Genomic DNA, 25,546 nt, shown 5'->3' with positions numbered 1-25,546 from the left:
TATCTGAATATAAAGTAGATTTATGGGTGTGACTACAGATATATACTAAGTAGCACATATGCAGTTGATAATGTGTAGAAAACTTGAAAGGCTTTAAAAAATCTTAGAGTTTTTTTGTATATGTGTGGTTTGAGTGTGTAAAAGCCTCATTTTTGTTTTTTAATTATTCCAGTATGTATAAAACCTTTATCTGGAGTAGGTATGTGTGGATGCCAGAAATGTCTGGCAGACCATAATACTTTAAGAACAATTCATGCTTATTTTTTTTTAACAATCTTCAGAAATATTGTCTTGCACATCCTAAGCCAGGGAGTTTCATGCCAGCCCCACAGTAACTTTGCAGACGCAATCAGCTCTCCCAGCCCAGTTCCCTCCATAAATGTGCCTCAGTACTGCAGGTGGTGTATTTTGATACTGTTGCCCCATACCAAGTAATTCTCAAGATTTATTTTAAGGCAGCTTTCTTCACTGCCTACCATTTGAACACAGATAAAATTTTTAATGGTGATCCCAAATGTTTCAGATTTCATTTTAAGGTGTATTGTAACCATTCCAAAATGCAGCTTTATTTTTGGTATAGAGTCAAGTGGAACTTGGAGGCTGATGACATTATCAGATTTCATACCTGGTATTTTATTAAGACAGAAGTGGAGCTATCAGACTCACGAACACTTCAGTAGAGATCATATGTTGACTGCGAACCTATGTGCTCCAAGGGGCCAGGAACTTTGTGTGGAGTAAAAATCTTAACTAATTCGATTAAGAACTCCTTGCTAAAATTACATGAAAACATGACTCCATTTTCTTGCTCTAGTCAGTCCGACACAGTTGGGTGTGCGTTTTTTGAGCTTGATTCAGAGGCCTCCATTCTTTTTTTTTTTTTTTTTTTTTCCCCACCCCGCCTCCATTCTTTCATTTAGGACTACAACCAAATAGTAAGAAATTAAATACGTACATGTGGAGTCATAGAAGACATTTTAGAGCCCTCCCGCTTGTCATTATCCTTTCGTCTTTGTTTTAATGTGGGATGTAGGAACACATATTCTAGATAATTTAAAGCTATGGTTAATTGAGGTTTTGACAATACTATTTCAGTATATTGATGTGAGCCATGCGTGTTGTTTTACTGTGTCAACATTCCATGATTTTGAGATCTGGGTTTCAGTAAGAAACCTTCGGTTGTTTATTAATGAACCCCCATAAAGGGTTCCCTTATTTATAGGAGTTCTTCCTTTTTAAAACTCTATCACTCCTTTATGGACTAGTATTCTCTGAATTCAAAATATTCTAAAACCGTATTCTACCACCAGCTGAGGTACTGACAGTTCTTATAGCACTGAATGTGTGCCAGGAACTGTTCTCAGCATCTTACATATTTTACCAGATTTAATTCTCAACCACCCTCTGAGGTCGGTACTAACATTATTCTCATTTTGCAGAAGAGGAAACTAAGGCCCAAGGAATAACTTGTACCGATACCTGAAATTCTAGCATGTTGGTTTCCGATTTATGCTCTTTACAAAACATACCATACTGTCTCCAACAGAGCATGGTAAAATACATTAGATCTGTCCTGGTCCGGATCCGGATCCTGTTTCTGTTTTGAAATGCTAACTAAAAAGCCTTAAAATGTCTCAGTACCACATTCAGCACAATAAGTAAATGGGACCATTCTACTGATGTAAACGACAGGCTGTTTTTCTCCCTAACACTGGACATTGAGGTATAGTTCCTGCCACCATACTTGTCCTCCACAAACTATTCTGTTACTTTAGGGACAGAAGATCTAATCCTTATTTTAAAGGTGATTAGGGTACACTTTGTCCCTTAGCAAAATGGTTGGCCTCTCTGGTAACTGAGGCATGTTCATTTCTTCATTTCAGTTACATTCCTTGCCCTTCCTTGGAGCTCTGAGTACTTGACAAATGCTGTAATTCTGTGCTTGCTTTGGCAGCATATATACTAAAAAAGAGGATATAATTTTTATTTGTCACTAAAACAAAGAGTATGAGTATGTTTACTAAAATATTTACAGAACCCATGTTGTAATGTGATTACACTGTTCCAGACTAAGTCAGAGATAAAAGCTTTAGTTACTTTATTATGTAATATGCAAATGGATGCTTTAGGTTTATAGAATCATCAATATAACTCTTATAAAGGGTAACTAATAATTTATGTGAAGAAATGTAAAGTTTTTCTCTAATCTCTCCAAGTGTTTTTAATCCCAAGTAGTAGTACCCATCATTACAGGTTTTTTGTTGTTGTTTTTTTAATGAATTTTTCTGCTGTTAAACTAATACTAGCTTTAGCATGTGATCTGCTGTGTAATCTTCCTATCTTGATAAGAAGGGGACTTTGTGTAAAGGTATTATAGATAGTGTGTATATATATGTAGCCTCTTCACTATATACATCCCCCACCCCATAGTTTACATTAACCCTCAGACACATTTTCTAGTCTGGTATTACAAGTTTAAGTTCTATCTTTCAATTGATAGTAAAAATAGTTTGTCTTACATACCGATGAAAATTTTGATTTTGGAGTGAAAGTGAAACAGAAATTAATTTGTGGAAGTGATTCGTTTAGATCACTTTAACATAGTACTGTAAGACACTTAATTTTGTAGAAAGTATAACTAATAAAAATAAAGTAACTGGCTTATTTGTAGAGGAAATTAATATAGGAATAGGTTTCTTTGTCCTTTGCTTTCAGAAAAAAATGTTTTTTTCTCTTATTCCATGTCACTTTATCATAATTACTAAATAAAACATTTCTCCTCTTTCAATCTAAATAGTTTCAGAAATGAAAATGCCTCTTGAATAAAGTGTTCTACCTACACCTTCCCATTGCAACTCATTTCTGTGTATTTTTTAAATACCCACAGCCCGAAAAACAAAGAAAAAGATAAAAGGAATTCAGCAGGCCACTGCAGGAGGCTCCCAAGAAACTTCTGAAAATCCTAACAAAACAGTAGTCCCTGCAACATTACCACAGCTCACTCCTACCCTGGTGTCTCTGCTGGAGGTCATTGAGCCTGAGGTGTTATACGCAGGGTATGACCCCTCTGTTCCAGATTCCTCATGGCGAATCATGACCACACTTAACATGTTAGGTGGGCGGCAAGTGATTGCAGCCGTGAAATGGGCAAAGGCGATACCAGGTAAGATGCAAAAGATGACACAGCTAAGGCACAAACCTTTGTATTTTCCTTTTTTAAAATTATAGTTGACATGCAATATTGTATTAGTTTCAGGTGTACAACACAGTGATTCTACATTTTTATACCTTATGATGTGCTCACCACGATACGTCTAGTAACCTTATCTGTAACCATACAAAGTTATTTAAGCTATCATTGACTCTTTTCCTGTGCTGTACGTTACATCCCCGTGACTTACTTATTTTATGATAAAATTAGTACATCTTATTCCCCTTCACCTTTTTCATCCATCCTCCACCACCCTGGCAACCACCAGTTCTCTTGTATCTATGATTTGTTTCTTAAACAAAAACACTCTGGCTCTTTCTCATCCTGGTCCCATGGTGTATATTTTTTCTTATACTCAATTCTGGGGAAGAACCAGGTAAATATGGGAGACTCTGTAATAAAACTTTTCAGATTACTCAGAGCAGTCATTTCAGATAGGACAATATAACAGAAGAACTAGAGTTACAAACTTCCTTTTACAGTTAAGTAGGGGAAGAAAATATGTTTTCCTTCAATGTGGTGATTTGTAAAATTGGAAAAAAATCAGGCATGGTGACACTTTGTCAAAACGTACTGACGTAGAATGATTTCAGTGCTTTACTCCATAAAATGGTACACATTTAATGTAAATTTTAATCTAATTTTTACGAAATAAAAGTTCCCCTATTGGAACTTAATGTGGAACAGCATAGGTCCAGGGGGACATTGACAAGCTTATGTTCACACACATAGTTAGAGGCAGACGAGGATGAAGGACCTGACCTTTCAGTCCTACCAGGTCACGGGGCAGAGAGGTCGCAATACCAGGGGAAATATGTTTGCTGACTTCATTGAATGAATACTGTCCTCAGCCAGGACTCTTGGCTTGCTCCTTCACTTGACTGGGCAAAAGTTGACAAAAACTGGTTTGTTTTTGAACTTTGAATGCAATTAAAAGGCACTGAGATCTCATACCTGTCACACGACAAAGGAAACTGAGCCCACTTGGTGCTCCATTTCCTCTATCTGTTAGGGGGTCCCCCAAAACAAGGCTAGTTCGTATCTGGTCTTTGGTATCACCAGCTTGTCCTGACACCTTTATTTCTCTTAATTCAGGCTTCAGGAACTTACACCTGGATGACCAAATGACCCTCCTGCAATATTCATGGATGTTCCTCATGGCATTTGCCCTGGGATGGAGATCATACCGACAATCAAGTGCAAACTTGCTGTGTTTTGCTCCCGATTTGGTCGTTAACGAGTAAGTCATTTGTGAGTCATTTTCCTTGTATCTGTGAGGCATTTTTCAGCAGCTGATGTTTTCCTGGGGCACTGCTGCTATTGTGATCGTGCAGGACTGAGTCGGCACAGCCAGCAGCGATCATGTGGCCTCATTCCTGTCCCAGGACGTACTTAAGGACGTTACTGAAACTGAGCATCTCGGGGGCAATACAGTCTGCAGCAAGTGAAAAGGAACCTTGTGGTGGCATTGTGTTAGTTACATAGCCCTATTGCAGAAAGGAAAAGGAGCATGACACAGTTCCATTCCGGTAGATGTCACTGCCGGAGGGACATTCCAGCGAGGGCAGCGAGGCTGAGGGCAGGGGGTGCAGCCAGAGAAAGAGGTATCCCCGCGTGGGCCTCACTCACTGTTGGTGACTTGGAAAGAACATGGGCACAAGAATTATTTTTTTAATTGTGAGAGAAGCAACCAAGTATAAATCAGCTCTTATCTGGCCTTCTAGGCCCATGCTCTATCTGGGAAATATGTCAGGTGTCCATTCCCTCTTACCTCATTGCAGTGGTTTCCGAACTCATTTTCTGCTTCCGGTGTCTCCTCCATCATGTTGACTAGTTTTTCTTCCTAAAACAGAGTTTGATCACGTCACTTATTTCCCCAACACACAGATGTCCTGTCTCCTCACTGACCGGCCAGTACACGAGCAAGCTTTCTGGCTTTCCAGAACCTGGCCTCCCTTTCTCTCTCGTTGTCCTCACATACTCATTGCTCCCACTCAGGTGACCCATTCTTCAAACATGCGATGTTCACGGCACCATATAAGCCCTCCCTGCTATATATCCCCACCAAGCGCTGAGCACTGTCTACCTTGGATTACTACTTTTTGTGCCCACAGCTAATCTCCTTTACTAGAACACAAACAGGGAGTTCACGCACACTCATACCCATGGTCTGAGCAGAGTGAAAAATGAAGAGGATTTGTGTTTGTGTGAAAAAAGATGGATATTTATTTAATTGTGAGCTCTGGGTATTTACTGTTGACGGGTTCAAAAAAAAATTAATGAAATCTTAAACCACATTACTAGAATAATAGTCCCATTATACTCTATGTGAGTCAAGCATCTTTAGCAGTTTGTGTTCAGAAGTGGATGCCATATTAAAAGTAATAGTGACAACTTTAAATGTCTAAATCAGTGGTGTCCAAACTTTTTTCAACGTTTTTCACCAAGGGCCACATGCGGTAAAATACACAAACAGCCGGGCCACTCACTCGAGGTGAGGTACGTATTGCCTCACCTGGTTTATTTAAGTAAACTAAATATGTTTTTGGAATTTGCTGCGGGCCAATAAAAAGTGTATCGGGGGGCCGCAGTTTGGACCCCCCTGGTCTAAAGGAACAAGGAATTTGGAAATTAACATCAATTGATGAACAGGGGATATTTGGAGGAAAGCGAAAAGGAGACTTAGAGCAGAGGGTAGCCTAGAGATGCTCTGCAAAGACAAAGCAAACACATCATCTCTTGGGGGTGCCAGGCTTCAGCATAATGGTAGAAGTTACAGACAAGTGTCTGAGCTGAGTGTTAAAAGGGAGGGCCTGCCTTGTGATGTAGTGAGCTCGCACGATTGTAAGTGTTTTAGTAGAGACTGGATGATACTAGCTCCAGATATTTTAAAGGAAATTCTTAGGTATTAATGGAAGAAGCTGCAAGTAGGGAGGTAATGCTAGATTCAGGGCAGGTCATTTTTGTACTACTACTAGGTAATTCCAAAACCATGATCTGGCGGGATAAACGGGAACTATCCAAAGCAGAGATTTCAGGTATTCTCCAGTGGGCTGCTGGACTACTCGGTGTTTCTCTGTGGTGCTACTTACCTTCCAGCACAGTACTCACTCAGTGGTATATGACTACTTACCAAGGGTCCGACACTATATTAGGAGTTTGAGCTGTAACAATGAACACAATAGATGAAGCCCCTGCTAACATTCGATGGGAAAATCAAATAAATGACCAACATAAGTTTGGTCATGATCAATACTGTGACTGAGGGGCAAGGAAAGGGCTATGTGCTGCGTTAGATTTGGGGACCACAGAAGAGCTCTCTAAATAGCTGAGCAATAAATAGAACAAGCTGTGAGAAAGGTAGGGCCTTCCAGCCAGAAGAAATAAGTGTGAACCTTGGCATGTGTGAGGAACTAAGAGAAAGTCACGGAGGATATTGTATGAGTTTAGAGAAGTGGACAGGGGTCAAGCCAAGCAGAATCTTGTAGGCCATGATACAGAATTTAGATTTTATTCGAGGAGCAAAAAAACCAGGGAAGTGTTTCAAAGAGGGTAACATGATGGAGAATGGATTAGAGGGGAACAAATACTCATCATACCCTTAATACCGTGTGTCCCCGAAAGTAACACCGAGCCGGACAATCAGCTCTAATGCGTCTTTTGGAGCAAAAATTAATATAAAACCTGGTCTTATAGTAAAATAAGACTGGATCTTAAAGTAAAATAACACTGGGTCTTATATTAATTTTTGCTCCAAAAGACACATTAGAGCTGATGGTCCGGCTAGGTCTTATATTTGGGGAAACACGGTATGTTGCCTGGTACGTATTAGTGAAGAACTACGAGTATACCAGAGAACAAGCCAGACAGGGTTCCTCACCTTTATTGCTTACACACTAGCTGGGGAGACATATACAGAACCACCAAATAAAATAATTTCGGACTCAAAGTTTTTACTAGAGAGAGGTCTGTTTCCGATAAAGGGGCTGATGGCTCCCTGGAGGAGGGGTCATTTGAACTGAGTGATCCGTGCAAGAGAAAGACCAAGCCTCAGAGTGAGAAGGAAGGACAAGAGGCATGTGAGATGTATATGCTGCCATCTGCGTATTCCAAGAAAGGGCCACATCTCTGTCCTCAGCTAACATGCACTGCCATGTGCTGGGCCAAACCAGGTCTCCGCACAGACACACTCAAGGTATCTGTCAGAGAAAGAAGCCACCTTGACTGTTGCCAAAGAGGACAATTCAAACCACTGCATCACAATTTAACAAGCTTCTAACTGTATGATCAAATTTTAAATTATCTGATAAACATATGTAGTTTATATGTAAACTCAAGGACATTTAAAATCTTTAAATATGTGTTGCTTATTTCAGAATCCAACCATGCTTATTTATATTTTGGAGCTTGTCTTTTTTTTCGTTTGTTTTTTTAAGGAGGGCACAGCTCACAGGGGCCCATGCAGGGATGGAACCAGCAACCATGGTGTTATCAGCACCATGCTCTAACCAACTGAGCTAACCAGCCACCCCCCCAACCATGCTTATTTATAGTCACTTTCTTAAAAAGCAATTTGAAGTCATTCAATTGCAATTAAAACTTAACTGACACTTACATGAAATACCAATTTATCCTTTTATAAAATTTATCGAATTCAGAGTTTTTTATTTTGGCAACACTCAAATTTAGATTTAAACAGTGTAACCTGATCATGCCACATACATTCCTTACATAAAGTAGGAATTACAGAAAAAATTGTCTCTCAGCTCTATTGGAGGATAAATGGCTCATGCAAACGATAGTTTTGAAGCGGCCATTCTGACTTCACATTCTTTGTGCATATAAGCTGGGCAGGCCTGCGCTTTTCTTTCAGCTTCCATGCTGCTCTGGTATCTGTGATAGGCAGATTTGGGGTGTCAGAAAGTGTACATTCAAGTTCTGACCATCTAGGTAACTATAAAGAACTCTCTCATCATTTCCTTAGCTCAGAATGTTGTGGAAAATACTGGTTTTTTTACATCCAACTAGAATGATTTTTCAGTCTACTACACTGTAACTTTGTCTGTAACTACCATGTATAAGAAACTAAAGGAGAAAAAGATACTGCCCAGAAAAGGAATGCTTAATTGCTGTTGAGGACCGGTGCCTCTTTGGGAAGAGATTTTAAATTTGAAGAGTCGTGTGAACGCCTCTGCAATCGCTTTATCAGTATACAATTCATGTCTGATGTATTTGATAGGAAAATAACCCTTTTATTTTTTCCGTTAAGTCCAAGATTACTTTTGGTTAGAAACTTGGAAGTATTTTAAAAACCATGAACTGGGCACAGTTTCAGGCTCTTAGTGTCCTTTAAAAAATTAGGAAACTTTAGAGATCTACTTGAAAATTGTAGATGTGATAATGACTATTGAGAATCCTAACTGACAATTCACTTGGTACCTTTAGTTAGAAGTGTATTCAGTCACACAGTGTCTGTCAGAGGCAGATTTTGGGATATCAGAAAGCCTAGAGTCGAATTCTAGTTCTGACTTTCTGCTTAACTATAAACAGTATCACTTAACAGTTGCTTTTAGAATGGAATGCTGTGGGAAAAAAGAAAAAAAAAAGCCTTTTGATTTTTAAATGGTAGGCTCTAAAACTGTGGTCTAGTTGGCTATATTCAAATGTTACCATAAAACATTGATTTAAATGAGCAAGTGGTAATAAATTCTGCAGAATAAATAATACATGGCATGTACAATAAAAAAATAATTTCTTCAAAGTAAAATTAGGTTGTTTCAATCGTCTCTTTAGATGCTCTAAACCCAGGAACAAGTTTAAGGAAAGTTTTCCAAAATTCTGATCTGTGGGGAATTAGCACTCATAGTAATAGTCAGGTTTTTCTTTATGAGTTCAGCTTTGCAAAATAAAAAAATAAAAAATGTACTTTTTTGGAACAAGCATTATTTTTTTCTAATTCAAACACTGGTATTTGTCTTTCACAGGCAGAGGATGACCCTACCCAGCATGTATGACCAATGCAAACATATGCTGTTTGTTTCCTCTGAGTTACACAGGCTTCAGGTATCTTATGAAGAGTATCTCTGTATGAAAACCTTACTGCTTCTCTCTTCAGGTTTGTAGAACACCTATTCACTTCTAAATATGTCAAAAGCATGAAATAAAGAAATAAAGGTTCATTTGTATGCATAGCACTAATAATTATGCCAAGTCTACTGCTGTCTCCTGCTAGTCAGATTTTCATAAATGTGCCTTTAGAAAAGGCACAGCCAATGATACCGAGATTAATAAACCAGATGTTGTGGACAAATAGGGTATGTGAGCTGCACAGGGGTCTCTGTTAATCTGGGCTATGTATAGATTTCCTCCTCTCTTCCTGAGACCTTTGATGACACCTCTATAGGAGAGAAGACACACCCTCCAGAAGGTGTGACTATTAGAGGATTGCTTAATGCAGCGTTGGAGTTAGACTGTTAGGCAGATGTATTCTATGTAGAAAACAGCAACAAGGGTTTATAAAACAATCTTCAAAGTTTAGATCAAGTTACTGGTATATAAACTTCAGTGAGACTACTTTCAGCTAGCAAAGGCATTACTTAGTTAAAATTAGAAAGCTTTTGAAGAATACAAAGTATCCTGTCTGTATTAGTGAAAATATGGCATTTTAAACAACTAATAAAAGAAAAATGTGAACCAGTAGGTATTATACATTTTAGGCCATTCCAGTAAAAAAATACAATTTCCATATACAATAAGTACATTTGCAATTTTAAGAGTCTGTTCCTTTAGTAACTACAGTTTCAAGGTTGTCAGATAACTTTAAGCTGCGGCTGTTGCAGTAACTCCGCTTTCACACTATCTTTGTTCTATATAAAGTTGTTTCATGTTCATGGATTTAAGGCGTATTAATATTAAATCAAAGCAAGAGAATTTTCCACAACCCATTAAAAACACCTAAAGGTAAAGATTATTGCTAGAGACTCTTTTAAGGTTACCCGCAGCAGTACACTTGTTAAAGAAGTGAGCATGGTATTTGAGTAAACGAAGTTCTGATCATGATTTTGATTGGTAATATCCAGGTATAAGTTAGGGCCAAGAATCGAATCAATCTTATAATAAGTAAAAAAAATGATGGTTAAAGTTTTATACATACCAGACTCACTGAGCTAGATGTATAGGGAATCACAGGGATGAAAATATGTACCTTAAGATATAATTAGACGTCTACTACTCTGATAGATTACTGGAATAGTACCCTAACCTCCCACTAAAAGGGCTGGACTAAAACCTAAATGCAGGCAGGAACCCAAAGGGGGTAAGCTGCACTCGGAAGCCAGCTTTTTCTTATAATTGTTCAATGCATGTGTGTGGTATGTATGTATGTAAATGAACAAGAGGATGAAGAGGCATGACTGAGGGAAGTAACAGTGCGTCAGAACTTGAAATTTTCACGTCATAATGAAAACAGCATTTGTACAGCATAGCACACTGCGGTAAATGAATAAGGCAACTTGCAACCAGCATAGCAAATCATTATCTTAACCCATTCACAGCACACCAGCTGAAAAACAGCTCTGGCCTAACATCATCATCAGAGATCCAAAATGAAAAGTGATAGACAACAGGAAAAGACGTTTAAAAGTTTTCAGCCATTTATCTCTTTGTATAAAGACACCAAACCCTATATCCAGGCAGTACAGTGAATTCCACATAGTATATTAATAAAATCCAGCTGACCGAACAGAAAGGTTAACCAGAAAATCACTGAACAGGCAGACAAAAAAATCTTCAAAGGAGAGGCAATTTAACGGAACAGCAACAGAAAAATGGAATGTTTTTCAAAATGGTGAGGAAAAGAAATGACATGAAGATGGAGTTCTAATCAGTAAGCAGCTTGGAAGTTATCACACCTGTCCTCACAGCAAGAAAAAGCTGGACGTACTAAAATCAGTCACTTTTCTTAGAACCATTAGAGAACTGATGTCATAAGATAAACTGCCAGCTCAAAATCTAGAGCAACAGGCAAATGCAGAGCAGCACAGACAAGGTCAGCTTCCTGGGAACAGCAGCTTCTAGATCCAGTAACTGGTAGGAACACTTAATGGTAATTTTGATGAATTCTGGAGACCAAATGAGGAATAGCTGGAGAGTTAAAAAACTCTTGGGATCCAGTCTTGGGGGGGGGGGGTCGCCCACATACATCCTTGGCGTTTACCTCCAGAAGCTTGACCAGGTTCTCATGGTCTAACGCCAAAAGCAAAGATTAACGAGTGGGACTACTTCAAACTAAAAAGTTTCTGCACAGCAAAGGCAAGCTGCCCAATGGGAAATACTGAAAATTATATATTTGATAAGAGGTTAATATTCAAAACACACAAAGTACTCATACAACTGAATAACCAAAAAACAAACAGTCCAATTAAGAAATGGGCAGAAGACCTGAAAAGACATTTTTCCAAAACCAACGTGCAAATGCCTAACAAGCACATGTGGTTAACTTCACTATCCAGGAAATGCAAATGCAAACCACAATGAGGCATCACCACACAGCTCTCAGAATGGCTGTCCTCAACAAGTCAAGAAAGAAGTGCTGGCGAGGGTGTGGAGGAAAGGGCAGCCTTCTTCACGTACTATTGGTGGAAGGGTAAATGGGTGCGGCCACTATGGACAACAGTATGGAGGTGCCTCACTCAACAGGTTAAAAATAGAGTTACCATATGGCCCATTAACTCCACTTCTAGGTATTTGCCCAAAGAAAATGAAGACGCTAACTCAGAAAGATAAATGTACTCCCATGTTCATTGCAGAATTATTTACAGCAGCGAAGATACGGAAGCAACCTAAGTGTCCCATCAGTGGGTAAACGAATACAGAAAATATGACATGTATACGTGTGTGTGTGTAATGGATTATTCAGCATTGAAAACGAATGAAATCTTGCCATTTGTGACAACATGGATCGACAACCTTGAGGGAATTACGCTGAGTGAAATAATTAGAGAAAGACAGATACCACATGATCTCAATTACACGTGGAATCTAATAACAATAGGAAAAAAAAGGCTCATGAATACACAGAACAGACTGGTGGATGCCAGAGGCAGAGGGTGGCAGAAATGAGTGAAGTGGGTTAAAAAGTACAAACTTCCAGCAATAAAATGAAGTTAGGATATAATGTACAGCATGGTTACTGTATTGTATATTTGAAAATTGCTAAGATAGTAAATCTTAAATTTTCATCACAAGAAAAAAAAGTTTGTGTAACAATGCATGGTGATGGATGTTAACTAGACATTGTGGTGATCATTTTGCAGTATATCCAAATATCTAATTATGTTGTACACATGAAACTAAGATAATATCATGTTTTAAAAAATAAAAATAAATTTAAAAAAATAAAATAATTTTAATCCAGTGAGAAAGACAGAGAAGGAAACAAATCCACAGGGCAAGTAAATTAAGGCTTCTTGCTCTGAAATCCACTGCTTTTCCTCTATGTTCTGAAAAGTCCTGAAATCCAGAAACCTGCCTCACTTTGTATTAAACGTTTAGCTTTGCTTAAATTTTGACCATCAAATCCTTTTTTTCCTCTAACCATTATTAACACAGAGCTTGAGTTCCTAGGGATACACTTTGAGACATGTAACACTCAAAAGTGATAATCTCTGTAAGATTAAATGAAACCATGATTAACTATTCACAATTCTTACTAGTATCAGTTTTTGAAGAGTAATTAAAAAATTGATTCTACATCAATTTTATGATCCAGAATCCATGTGATGTTTTCTCTATTTCTAAGTACGTAAGGGAAGGCAGATGGTTCCTCCCCAGTAAGCATACATACATGCTACGTTAAAAAATTTTTAAATCAAGTTTCTTTTTAGATTGGAATTCATATCAACTCAGTGTGTTAACACATTAATAAAATGTATTTAAGGTTCTAATTGGTGAGATCACAGATATTCCAGGGTGGACTCAGAGGAATAAACACTGTTGCTGAAGCCGTCTATACGTCTGTAACTAGAATTAAATTGAAGGGCAGAATGACAGTCACTATTTGGTCTTTAAACCAGCTTTGTGAACTAGAAAGGAAGGTGTCATCACCAGCTCTGGTTTTGCAGATGAGAAGTAAAGTGATTTACCCACGGTTAGGTCCTCCAATTTCCTATTGTCCCATATTCTCTTGGCTGTAGTTTCACGGTCCTTGCTTGTGCATTAACAGTGCATTAAGAGCATACAGACAAAGTCATGAAGTACGCTATTAATAATACTTGCATATATGAAAAGTTATCACAAAATTCTCTAATTGACTACATCTTAATCTTTCAGTTCCTAAGGAAGGTTTGAAGAGCCAAGAGCTATTTGATGAAATTAGAATGACGTACATCAAAGAGCTAGGGAAAGCCATTGTCAAGAGGGAAGGAAACTCCAGTCAGAACTGGCAGCGGTTTTATCAACTGACAAAACTCTTGGATTCCATGCATGAGGTAAGGGTCACATACAAATCTACATATCAGAAGAATTTTCTGGGATATAAAATATGTTCTAATTAGTGTATATAATTATAAACCAAGAGTTGGTTTTTTTTTCCATTTGTGGATGCTGATGGTTTGAGCACAAGCTGTGAACCTGTTTGGCACACATTTTTCCTAAGGCCAATTACGGGATTTAATTTCATCTAATCATGTGCATATAACATCATGATGCTGCTTTGACAGAATTTAACAGCACTGTTATTTAAAATTTAGAATTCCCTGTTTTTGCATGATTAATCCAAAGTGAGAATACATCCTTCATATATGTTGGTACTGCAGTTCATCATAAAACACTTTTTTAATTCCATATAATCTTATATACAATTTAAGGTATTCAAGATGTCTTTAGTACCTGAGTGCTCATTTTACTTGAAACTTTTTTTTACTTGACGAATTCCAGCAGAGATTGGTCAGATATTCTATCCAGGTCAAATGTTTAAAAAAAGAGAGAGGCTGACAAGTATGAGATGTCCCTAAAGTTTTTAACATTAATCATTTACTATATCTTCTCTTGCAGGTAGTTGAAAATCTCCTTAACTATTGCTTCCAGACATTTTTGGATAAGAGCTTGAGTATTGAATTCCCAGAGATGTTAGCTGAAATCATCAGCAATCAGTTACCAAAATATTCAGCGGGAAATATCAAAAAGCTTCTGTTTCATCAAAAATGACTGCCTTAATAAGAAAGGTTGCCTTAAAGAAAGTTGGCTTTATAGCTTTTATTGTACAAACTATCAATTTGTCCTATAGTGCTTTGTTGTTTTAGTTTTTCTTTTTTGTTTGTCTGGTTTTTGTATTGTTTTAAATACGCACTACATGTGGTTTATAGAGGGCCAAGACTTGGCAACAGAAGCAGTTGAGCCATCACTTTTCAGTGTTGGGAAAAGTGGAAATTGATAGTTGGTAGGTCCCGGAAATTAGAAACGATGGGGGGCTAATCTCCACTGTCAGAGAAGGATGACACCCAAACCACCAGTGCCCAGTCTGCGTAATGAACTTTCTGCTCATACTTTTCACAGTTGGCTGGACAAAATTTTCTAGACTTTCTGTTGGTGTATTTTCCCCTGTATAGTTAGGATAGCATTTTTGATTTATGCATGGAAACCTGAAAAAAGTTTACAAGTGTATATCAGAAAAGGGAAGTTGTGCCTTTTATAGCTATTACTGTCTGCTTTTAACAATTTCCTTTATATTCAGTGAACTATGCTTGCTCATTTTTTCTTACATAATTTTTGTATTCAAGTTATTGTACAGCTGTTTAAGATGGGCAGCTAGTTCATGGCTTTCCTAAATCAACTCTAAACATGAATCTTCTGTGTGAAAATGGGTTGGTGCTTCTAACCTGCTGGCACTTCGCTATCAGAAGACCACAAACATTGACTCAAACCTCCAACAGTGTCATAAAGGATCAGACTTTGTGTCTGTCAGATTCAGTGAAGAATTAATAGGTTGTGCACATTAACCACCCCGAACCAGTCTAGAGCACCTAGTCCAGTGTGGCCTGCTGGGTAAACGGGGGGTGATGGTTGCAAAAGACTAATTAAAAAAAAAAAAAAAGGAAAAAAATAAACATACAAAAACTACCAGGAGGCCCTGTCTGTACCTACTGCCCTATCTCTGCAGTGATCATCAGATGGCAAGAAAGTTGGTAAGCTATCTTTCAGGACCTTTTGCTGTAGTTTGTGTAACTTCTTAAAAGTTCCAGATAACCAGCTGAAACAGCTGAGAGATTTTAATCAGACCAAGTAACAATTCCTCTCACTAAACTTGACTCCCCAAAATCAATCTCTAATATGGCAAAAGTGGCAGGACCCCCATTTTCACATTCCCATCTGTCAACAATTGGTGTAGCTTCCCTGGTGATACAGGAAAGCTCAGCTACTGATCTTTGTGATTTAGAACTGTATGTCAGACCTCCGTGTTTGTAAAACCACACACCCCTCACATCCCTGTGTGTGCCATAGAATTTAACGAAAACCTTGTGAATTTCTCCTCACTGTCAAGAATTATCATTTTAAACAAAATAGAAGCTGTAGTAGCCCTTTCTGTGTGCACCTTATCAACTTTCTGTAAACTCAAAACTTATATTTACTAAGCCACAAGAAATCTGATTTCTATTCAAGGTGGCCAAATTATTTGTGTAATAGAAAACTGAAAAATCTAATATTAAAAGTATGAAACTTCTAATATATTTTTATATTTAGTTATAGTTTCAGATATATATCATATTGGTATTCACTAATCTGGGAAGGGAAGGGCTACTGCAGCTTTACATGCAATTTATTAAAATGATTGTAAAATAGCTTGTATAGTGTAAAATAAGAATGGTTTTTAGATGAGATTGTTTTATCACGACATGTTATATATTTTTCGTAGGGATCAGAGAAATGTTGATGGATAACCTATATGATTTATAGTGTATGCAAGCATTCATACAGGCAGCAGTGGTCTCAGACACCAAACAGGTTTGCTCCAGGGGAAGGAGGAGGTGAAAACCGGCCCTGTGTGCAGTGCAAGTTGCTGAGGCTCCGTCCCACTCAGATCAGAGGACGTCATCCTCTGCCTCCCAGAATGACCGCCCTTCTTATTCCAATAGTGAGTCTGTCCACACAGGTTTAGTTTACTCACTCTCCCCTTGTGCTAAAGTTGTGTTAACTGGAGACAGAAAGGTGGTGCTTACATGCTTACAAGCACCACCTAATAGCAGGGTTACTTTCACATAACAGCCTCTCCAACAGTTTAATAAAAACAGAGGCTTTAGAAGTTTGGCAATAATACGCATAGAGGTACCAGCAATATGTAAATAGTGCAGAATCTCATAGGTTGCCAATAATACACTAATTCCTTTCTATCCTACAGGACTTCTTTTCCAAACAAAATGAGGACATGTTTTCTTTGAATGCTTTTTGAATGTTATTTGTTATTTTTCAGTATTTTGGAGAAATTATTTAATAAAAAATGTAATAATTTGCTTTTTGAATGCTCTCTAAAAGGGAATGTTCCTTTTGTATTGATTTAAATTGATCTCAAAAGTATTTTAAGACGGTTTGTAACCCAGCTGGATGTGAAATGTTTGGTGCCTAAGAAATACTGCTTGAATATTATTATCAATGACAGTGTTAAGTTTCAAAAAGAACTTCTGAAAGGTAAATTATTGTTCATTTATAGAATGTTATATGGTTAAAACAAGAAAGCATATTACACAATCTTATTTTAGTCCCAACAGCCTTGGCTCTCAAAAAAATAGAGCTCAGAGAAAAAAGATACGTGCACTTTGTTCTTGAAAAGAAGTCAGCTGACTTATAACTATAGGAGGCTGTACATTCAATGGAAAAAGAAGCTGTGCCCTTTTTGAGTATGTGGGAAAGAAGAAAGTTATCTTAATTATATTGTTCTGAGTATGATTATGGATTTAAGTGCAAAAAGATGGTGCTATTTGAAAGCAGCTTCATTTTCTACGTATGTGGTATCTTGCCATCCCAAACGATTTAAGTTTGTAGTAACGTCAGTGAGAGTTGGTGACATGCCTAGGTGACTCACAACAAATCCTGAAAAGTAGTTTTAATTACTGATGAAAAAAGAGTGACCCTCTTGGTGTTTTTAGGCCTTGCTGTGTGATGCTATACAAGTGCTTTGGGGGTATATATACCCAATCATCTAAAACTGAGAGGGGAACCTAAAAGAGCACCTACCTTCTGGGGGGAAACAGAAAAGAAAAGAAAAAGGCAGCCCAAAAGGAAAACCAACATGGTGAGTGTCCATGAAGAGTTGATAACTAGCATAAGATTAGCTCTGGGTGTGCAAACAAAGGAAAGCCAATCTCACTTCAGAACTGGGCAGGGGGAGGGGTGAATAATTCCAATTTTACTTATTTGTACAACCTATTATCGTTAAGTCTTATCATTTTACTTATCTGTTAAAATACCCTAAAACTACATCATCATGCAATGAACAATATTACTATGATCTGTCAAAATGTAAGCACTGTGGTAGCCCTCGGTGAGATTTCGTGACCTTGGTCATTCAGAAGCCTATAGCTGTAGATGAATGTGTTTCCATGTGCCTGGTTTGAGAGTTGGAAAGGGAAATAAGTGTGAGGAGGGCACTTGGACCACTTTGAGTGGACGTTTCATCATTTTCCAGACTATTATTACCAGTCAGCCTGGGCCACCAAAGATTAGTGACCAGGTTTGGGGAAAAGGATTAGCTTCTCTCTAGTAAATGCCCGAAAGAAGGATTTTATTTTCTGATGAAAGGCTGTATGAAAATACCCTCCTTAAATAACTTGCTTAACTACATATAGATTCAAGTGTGTCAATATTCTATTTTGTATATTAAACAAATGCTATATAATGGGGACAAATCTATATTATACTGTGTACGGCATTATTAAGAAGCTTTTTCATTATTTTTTATCACAGTAATTTTAAAATGTGTAAAAATTAAAACCAGTGACTCCTGTTTAAAAATAAAAGCTGTAGTTTTTTATTCATGCTGAATAATAATCTCTAGTAAAGAAAAAAAATGTCTTTTTACCTACACAGTGAAATGTCAGACTGTAAAATCTTGTGTGGAAATGTTTAACTTTTATTTTTCATTTAAATTTGCTGTTCTGGTATTACCAAACCACACATTTGTACTGAATTGGCAGTAAATGTTAGTTAGCCATTTACAGCAATGCCAAACAAATATGGAGAAACATCATAATAAAAAAATCTGCTTTTTCATTATGTGACTCTAACATGCTTTTGTAGAACTCGTGCAATCCCAGTTTTCCTACTTTTTTTTTCCTCCTTCTACTAAAGATAGAGTTACCACTTCAGGTACCTTAGGGTGCTACCGCGGACATTAAATGTCAACATGGCAGTGTTTGCCTGCTAATACGGCATACATTCAAAACGAGCTTACCCCTAGTGCCAGAGACCCCCCCTCCACTGCCTGAAGTGGTCATGTGCCCGTTACTACAGAGGGAGCTGAGGGAAGGAAGCCTCACTCCGGAGGCTTCTCCAAATACAACATCCTGTCATGAAAAAGGACATTTTATGGAAACAAATGTTAGCTAGTCAAAATTCTTACCTTCCTTAAAAACAACTTTTTCTCCCACAAAAGGGCATAAATGTGTGGTAACGATCATCGTGTGGCACAATATAGGTGATGAAGACAGAAGGAGGGAAAGTGGTACGCCAGCTATTCTACACGGTCTATTCAGTATTGTCCAAAAAACATAGTGTGTTCAGGTCATATCCAGGCACTGGATTATCTAACAAACTTGCTCCACAAGTGACCACCATCACTAAGAAGAAAGCATCCTGATTTAAAAACCAAGTTTGCCTTATCCATCCTATGTGCAGCAAGTGTATTGCTACATACCTGCTATATGCTAAATATTGAAGATCGAATATGGAAAAGAGAAATAGCGTCACTACATTCCGTCACTCAGAGTGTGACTGGGAAAGTGTTTAGCAACCCTCCTTTTCCCAGTACAAGGCAGAAATAGCAGGCCTGGCACCGATACGCACACACATTACGACACTACTGTTCATTTTAGGTATTAATCTTAATCCAATTACAGAACACCTTCACGTGCGTTACACCAGGCAATCCTTACCCAGGGGATGAAGGAAACTAAAACCAATGCGGAGCAAGATGCTGGTTCCTAGCTAACTTGAAGTGTGAATGGAACGTAATGAGGCCATTTACCATGTGTCAGAGAATATGTCCCTGGTCTACAAGCCTCCCAGGAAACTGCTTTTGTTTTTCTGTTTTTAAATGTAATGTGTCACATTTATGGAACACTTACTATGTGTCAGGCACTATGTTTCAATATATTATCTCAGTTAAGTTTATCGACCCCCTAAAGTGCCACTATAAAGTACAATGCCAGTACTGCGTGTCTCCCCAAAAGTAAGACCTAACCGGAAAATAAACCCTAATGCGTCTTTTGGAGCAAAAATTAATATAAGACCCAGTCTTATTTTCAGGGAAACACGGCACTAACCTCAATGCATTTACATGAGGAAACTGGCTTAAAGAACTGAGTAACTTGCTTGGGGTCACAAAGCTTGGAAGTGGATAAGTAGAACTTTTTTTTTTTTTTTAAACACCAGGCATCTGGCTCTAAAGTCCATGCTCTTAAGCACCACTGACAAATTATTAATATGAAGCTCCTAACTAGATTAAATGAACCCATATTGAGCATTATGTGTCAGGCCTTTCGGCAAGATCTCATTTCATCTAATCCCTTTTGCTACCACATTAGTTTTGACTTAGACATTTAACAATGATATTTCCTTCTCTTAAAAACCTGTGTCCTATCCCCTGAGGAGGTGGATGGTGAAAAACACTAGCTGCCCAGAGATAACAGTGCCCTTTGGCTTGTCAAATATACAAGAAGGAAACCTGTCTCACCAATACCCACAGGAAAATCAGCCACCATTTCTTCAAGTGATGTGGAGCACACAGGCTACATTCAAACGGAGGGAGAAAGTTGTTTATAAATGAAAACTGGTGTAAGTCAAAATTTTTTCTTAAGTTTGGCAGGTAAAGTAAAAGCCAGACTTGCGGCGTAGAAAAGTGATTGAAAATACAGAGGCATTTATAATAGTTGAATAGTTTTTAGACCTTCAACTAATCTCTCTTACTTAGCAGTAAGTGGCTTAACAGCATTAATAACTTCATAGCATTTTCTTTGGTGAAAGAACCCAGCTCTTTTTATATCAGGCTTCTGTTTCCTAGTTAACAGGAAACTACTTTGGTAAAGAAGCATTTTTACTTTACTTGGGTACAGACATGTTAATCTCAGAACAAAAGAGTTCATGTGGATCACATCAGACACCCAACACACTTTCCTAAACTCTATCCAGTCCACTTTAATAAGGGACAATTTATACTCTGTTCATTTTCTATACCTCCCCAGAAAGAGTCAATAGAGTAATATAATGTATCCACAATCTAAGTAAGCCATGAACTTTTCTGTGAATGTGGCATTGTATGAAGTGCTATCTTTTGAGTACACATGGGGCTATGCCAAAAAGAAGAATCTAAGCCACCGAAAACCATTAGGATTGTTTGCTGGGACTGCAAGGAATTGAAAAGAATAAAACTCTTTCCAAGTGGTGGGATGGAGGAGTTAGTACCTAAAAACCAAAGGTCATGAACCTGAGACTATGGCATAAATATTTCCTGGATAGTTACACGTCCCATCCTGTGGCAGGCATGCTAGATAAGCCAAGTCAAGGAACACTAAGGCAGTACTAAAACTTCAAGGCGAAGTTCCTGCCCTCAAAGAATCAGAGGACAGGCACATGGCTCATCAATTCCACTCCAATATCTATTCAAAGGAATGAGAAAATATGAACACACAATGGCTAGCATGCAAATGTTCACAGCAGCCAACAAGTGGAACAACCCAAATGTCCATAACTGATAAATATGTAAATAAAATGTGGCATATCCATACAGTAGAATGCTACGCAGTAATAAAAAAGAATGAGGTGATGCATGGCACAATATGGATGAACCTCAAAAACATGCTAAGTAAAAGAAGTCAGACACGAAAGACGACATATTTGATTTTACCTATGTGAGATGGTCAGAAGAGGTAACTCTACAGAGGCAGAAAGCAGTCACTGGTCGCCTACGGCTGGGGACGACATCAAGGCTGAAGTGAAAATAGATGTGAGGGAACTTCCTGGGGATGGAAATGTTCTAAAGCTCGACTCTTACGGTAGTTGCACAGCTCAGTAAATTTAATAAAAACTATAAAGTTGTACATTTAGGGCCGGCCTGGTGGCTCAGGCGGTTAGAGCTCCGTGCTCCTAACGCCGAAGGTTGCTGGTTCGATTCCCACATGGGCCAGTGGGCTCTCAACCACAAGGCTGCCAGTTTGATGCCTCGACTCCCGCAAGGGATGGTGGGCTCCTCCCCCTGCAACTAAGATTGAACACGGCACCTTGAGCTGAGCTGCCACTGAGCTCCCGGATGGCTCAGTTGGTTGGAACACGTCCTCGCAACCACAAGGTTGCCGGTTCTATTCCTCAACTCTCACAAGGGATGGTGGGTAGTGCCCCCTGCAACTAAAAATGGCAATTGGACCTAGAGCTGAGCTGCGCCCTCCACAACTAAGACTGAAAGGACAATTTGACTTGGAAAAAGAACTGGAAGTACACACGGTTCCCCAATAAAGTCCTGTTCCCCTTTCCCAATAAAATCTAAAACAACAACAAAAAATTGTACACTTAATGTAAGTAAATTTTATGGTATGCAAATTACATCTCAATAAATATGTATATTTTTTAAATAAATACTTTAAATATATAAGAGGCAGACAAACACATGTAATTGTCCTTCACCTGTATCAGACCACTACAAAGTATTTTAAATACACAAAGGCAGGTGCAACTGTTTTTCAGGAAAGCTATGAAAAGACATTTTCATTGTGCTGGGTGTTAAAGGATGAGCTAAAGTGTAGAATCTCAGACAGAGGCCACTCATTTAATATTAACAGAGTTCCCCCTAATATTTAATTAGATACATGTTGTACTTGCCCTGAGATGGCAGCCATGTGCAAAGAGATGGCCAACATGACAAAATTCATAGCACACATGTGACTGCTCATTTTAAATGCACAAGAATGTGTGGCACAAATACTAAGTGTTAAGTACTGTCAAGAACTTAGTAGATACTAACTGTATAATGAGACAAATTGGGGTTCAAGTCTTGCCTCTGTCATTTACTGAGTCTCTAATCTTGGGGAAGTTTTATAGCCACTTTAGGACTGTTTCAGCTTCTAAAAAATGAAAGCAATACCAACATCTTAAAGGAATGAGAAAACTACATGAGATACAATCTATTTAAGCTGCTTAGCTCAGTTGCTACCATATAGCAAGTGCTTGAGATATCTTAGCTGCTTTTTAAATTCTTGGGAGTTCAAGAGAAAAGGGGACGTGTTTTTAATGCTCTCCCTGTAAACGTACAGAAAAAGTCAAGAGAGATGAGAACACAGAACTGGGTACAAATTCCCAACCTCACATGTCCTATTTCCTAATTAATAAAGGTCATACATAGGACTGGGGGAGGCTGTTAGGTTACTGGCCTACATTTTTTTTATCTCATACATTTTGAACTATCAGACCTTGGCAGGGGTCACCCAGAGGCACTGAGCATTCGTTAAGAAAAGGTCTTCCATTTCTATCTAGTATCTCAGAGCATGATAAGCGCAGTGCCAAAGCAATTAAGATCAAAGAAGAAGAGGGAAAGTTAGAGATTTTATCTAGTCTTTTATACAGAATTTTTCTTGATCAATAAGAAGACTAAAAAAGAAAGGGAACCAGACTGTTAATCTTTTACCCCACATGGAGAGGTTCCCCAGGCTATCACTGTAACTAATGCATATAAATAGGAACTAAATTTCATTATTTGGCATTAATAAGAGAGGACAATCTGAGCTGAAAGTCAAAATTATACCCAAAAGAACTAAAAACATTAGTTCTTTTTACTATATACCCAAAAGAACTAAAACATGTCCACACAAAAACTTATACACAAATATTCACAGCAGCATTATTCATAATACCCAAAAAGTGGAACCACTCTAAATATCCATCCACTAATATAATGGATAAATAAAATGTGGTATATCCACAGAATAAAATATTATTTGCCAATAAAAAGGAATGAAGTACTGATACATGCTACAACATGGATAAAATTTGAAAATATTATGCTAAATGAAAGAAGCCAGTCACAAAACGCCATATATTTTATAAACATATTAAATGTCCTGAATGGGCAAATCTATAGAAACAGAAAGATTTGTGGTTTCTAGGGCTGGAGGAGAGGAGGGGGAAGGGAGACCGAACAGTAACCGCTTAATAAGTACCGGGCTTCTTTCTGGGGTAATGAAAATGTTCTAAATTTAAATCGTATTGACAGTTGCACAACTATGAGTATGTGGAAACCTCTGAACTGTACATTTTAAATGGTAAATTTTGTGGTATCTGAATTATAGCTCAAAAAATACGTTCAAAAAAGAAAGAAATAGATCACTTAAATCGCCCTATATCTACTAGTTAAACTGAATCTGTAGTTAAAAACCATCTAATAAAGAAAACTCCAGGCCCAGATGGTTTCACTGGTGAATTTTACCACACATTTAAGGAAGAAATAATACCAAATCAACAGAAATTCTTCCCCCCCAAAAAAGTGAGGAGGAGAGAATACTTCTCAATTCATTGTATGAGGCCAGCATTATTACCCTGATACAAAAAGTTAGACAAAAATTATAAGAAAACTAGAGTAATATCCCTCAAAAACATACATGCAAAAATTCTAAACAAAACTTGAGCAAACAGAATATATTAAAAGGATGACATATCATGATCAAGGGGTTACCCCAAGAATACAGGGTTGGATTCACGTTTCAAAATCAAACAATGTAATTCACAATAGTGAAAAACTAAAAAGATTACTAGACTTCAAAGAGTTAAACACAATTACCATATAACCCTGCAATTCCACCACTAAAATACCAAAAAGAACTGAAAACAGGTACCCAAGCAAATAATAGCAGCACTCTCGCTAATAGCCCAAAGGTGGAAACAGCCCACAAGTTCATCAGCAGATGAGTGGATACACTGTAACACAGTATATATGAACAATGGATTATTCAGAAATAAAATCAAGTACTCATTCATGCTACAACATGGATAAACCTCCAACACACTGTATGCTAAGTAAAAGAAGCTAGACACAAAAGGTCTCATGATTCCATTTATACGAACTACTTAGAATAAGTCTACAGATAAAGAAAGTAGATTGGTGGTTGCCAGGGGTTGGGGGGAAAATATGGGAGAAATTACTTTATGGGGGAAGGTTTTACTTTGGATTTATGGAAATGTTTTGGAACTAGACAGAGGTGGTGAATGCACAACACTGTGAATATACTAAATGCCACTGAATTATTTGTTTTTAAATGGTTAGTTTTGTTATATTAATTTCATGTCAATAAATTACTATTTTTTAAAAAGCTACTAGAATTAAGAAGTGAGTTTAGAGACTGCATGATACAACAGGGGTCAGCAAACAATTACAGCCAAACCTAGTCCACTGCCTGTTTTTGTAAATAAAATGTTTCTGGAACACATTCATTCTGTGTGTTGTCTAAGTTGCGTCCATACTGCAATGGCAGAGCTAAGTAGTTCTGACAGAGACATATGGCCTGCAAAGTCTAAACTATTTACTAAAGTTTGCTAATCCCTGGGATACCAGATCAATGTACAAAAATTAACTTTATTTCTATGCACCAGCAATATACAATTAGAAACTGATATTTTAAAAAATACCATTTACCATAGCTTCAAAAATATGAAGTTTGTAGAGATAAACCTAACAAAATATGTGAAGAACCTGTACATTGAAAACTACAAAATGTTGCTGAGAAAAGTTAAAGATGACCTGAATAAATGGAGAGGGAGATCTGTTCATGTGATAAAAGACTTACTACTATCATTAAAGCGTCAATTCTCAAATTGATCCATAGATTCAACGTAATCAGCATCCTAGCAGGTTTTGGTAGACGTTTACAAGTACCTTCTAAAATTCGTCTGTAAATGAAAAGGACCTAGAATAACCAAAACATCTACGAAATAAAAGAACTAAGTTAGAGGGCTAACTTTACCTGATAACAAAAATTATTATAAAACTATAGGAATTAAAATGGATGGTACTAGCATAAAAATGTCCACGTGTATATAGACACTGATTTTTTTCAAAGGTGCAAAGGTAATGCAATGGAGAGACTT

At 37.7% G+C, this 25,546-nt stretch overlaps 1 protein-coding gene and 1 long non-coding RNA gene across 11 annotated transcripts in view; one reads left to right on the top strand and one right to left on the bottom strand.

Moving 5' to 3' along the window:
* The window catches only part of NR3C1 (nuclear receptor subfamily 3 group C member 1), a 98,506-nt gene extending 80,034 nt beyond the window's left edge, over nucleotides 1–18,472 (top strand). For all 9 annotated transcript variants that reach the window (XM_074313719.2, XM_019739080.3, XM_074313718.2 and 6 more), the window contains exons 5-9: nucleotides 2,888–3,163; nucleotides 4,307–4,451; nucleotides 9,196–9,326; nucleotides 13,541–13,698; nucleotides 14,264–18,472. In XM_074313719.2, the coding sequence (XP_074169820.2) occupies nucleotides 2,888–3,163; nucleotides 4,307–4,451; nucleotides 9,196–9,326; nucleotides 13,541–13,698; nucleotides 14,264–14,416 (863 nt within the window). In that variant the 3' untranslated portion in view covers nucleotides 14,417–18,472. The remainder of the gene's footprint in view (nucleotides 1–2,887; nucleotides 3,164–4,306; nucleotides 4,452–9,195; nucleotides 9,327–13,540; nucleotides 13,699–14,263) is intronic.
* Nucleotides 1–25,546, bottom strand: part of LOC141567286 (uncharacterized) — a 57,753-nt gene that overhangs the window by 14,651 nt on the left and 17,556 nt on the right. Inside the window, exons 2-3 of one of the 2 annotated variants that reach the window (XR_012489809.2) lie at nucleotides 4,983–5,054; nucleotides 4,387–4,849 (exon numbers count right to left, since the gene is read on the bottom strand). This is a non-coding gene — a long non-coding RNA (uncharacterized LOC141567286). Of the gene's footprint in view, nucleotides 1–4,386; nucleotides 4,850–4,982; nucleotides 5,055–25,546 lie in introns of those variants that run through there. The other variant, XR_012489808.2, reaches the window with a different exon arrangement.

The sequence above is a fragment of the Rhinolophus sinicus genome, chromosome 5 (genome assembly GCF_057876585.1).
Source record: "Rhinolophus sinicus isolate RSI-liver-muscle chromosome 5, RSI-T2T, whole genome shotgun sequence".
In the NCBI taxonomy this organism is placed as follows: domain Eukaryota; kingdom Metazoa; phylum Chordata; class Mammalia; order Chiroptera; family Rhinolophidae; genus Rhinolophus; species Rhinolophus sinicus.
This window is presented reverse-complemented; position numbering and strand designations above follow the sequence as displayed.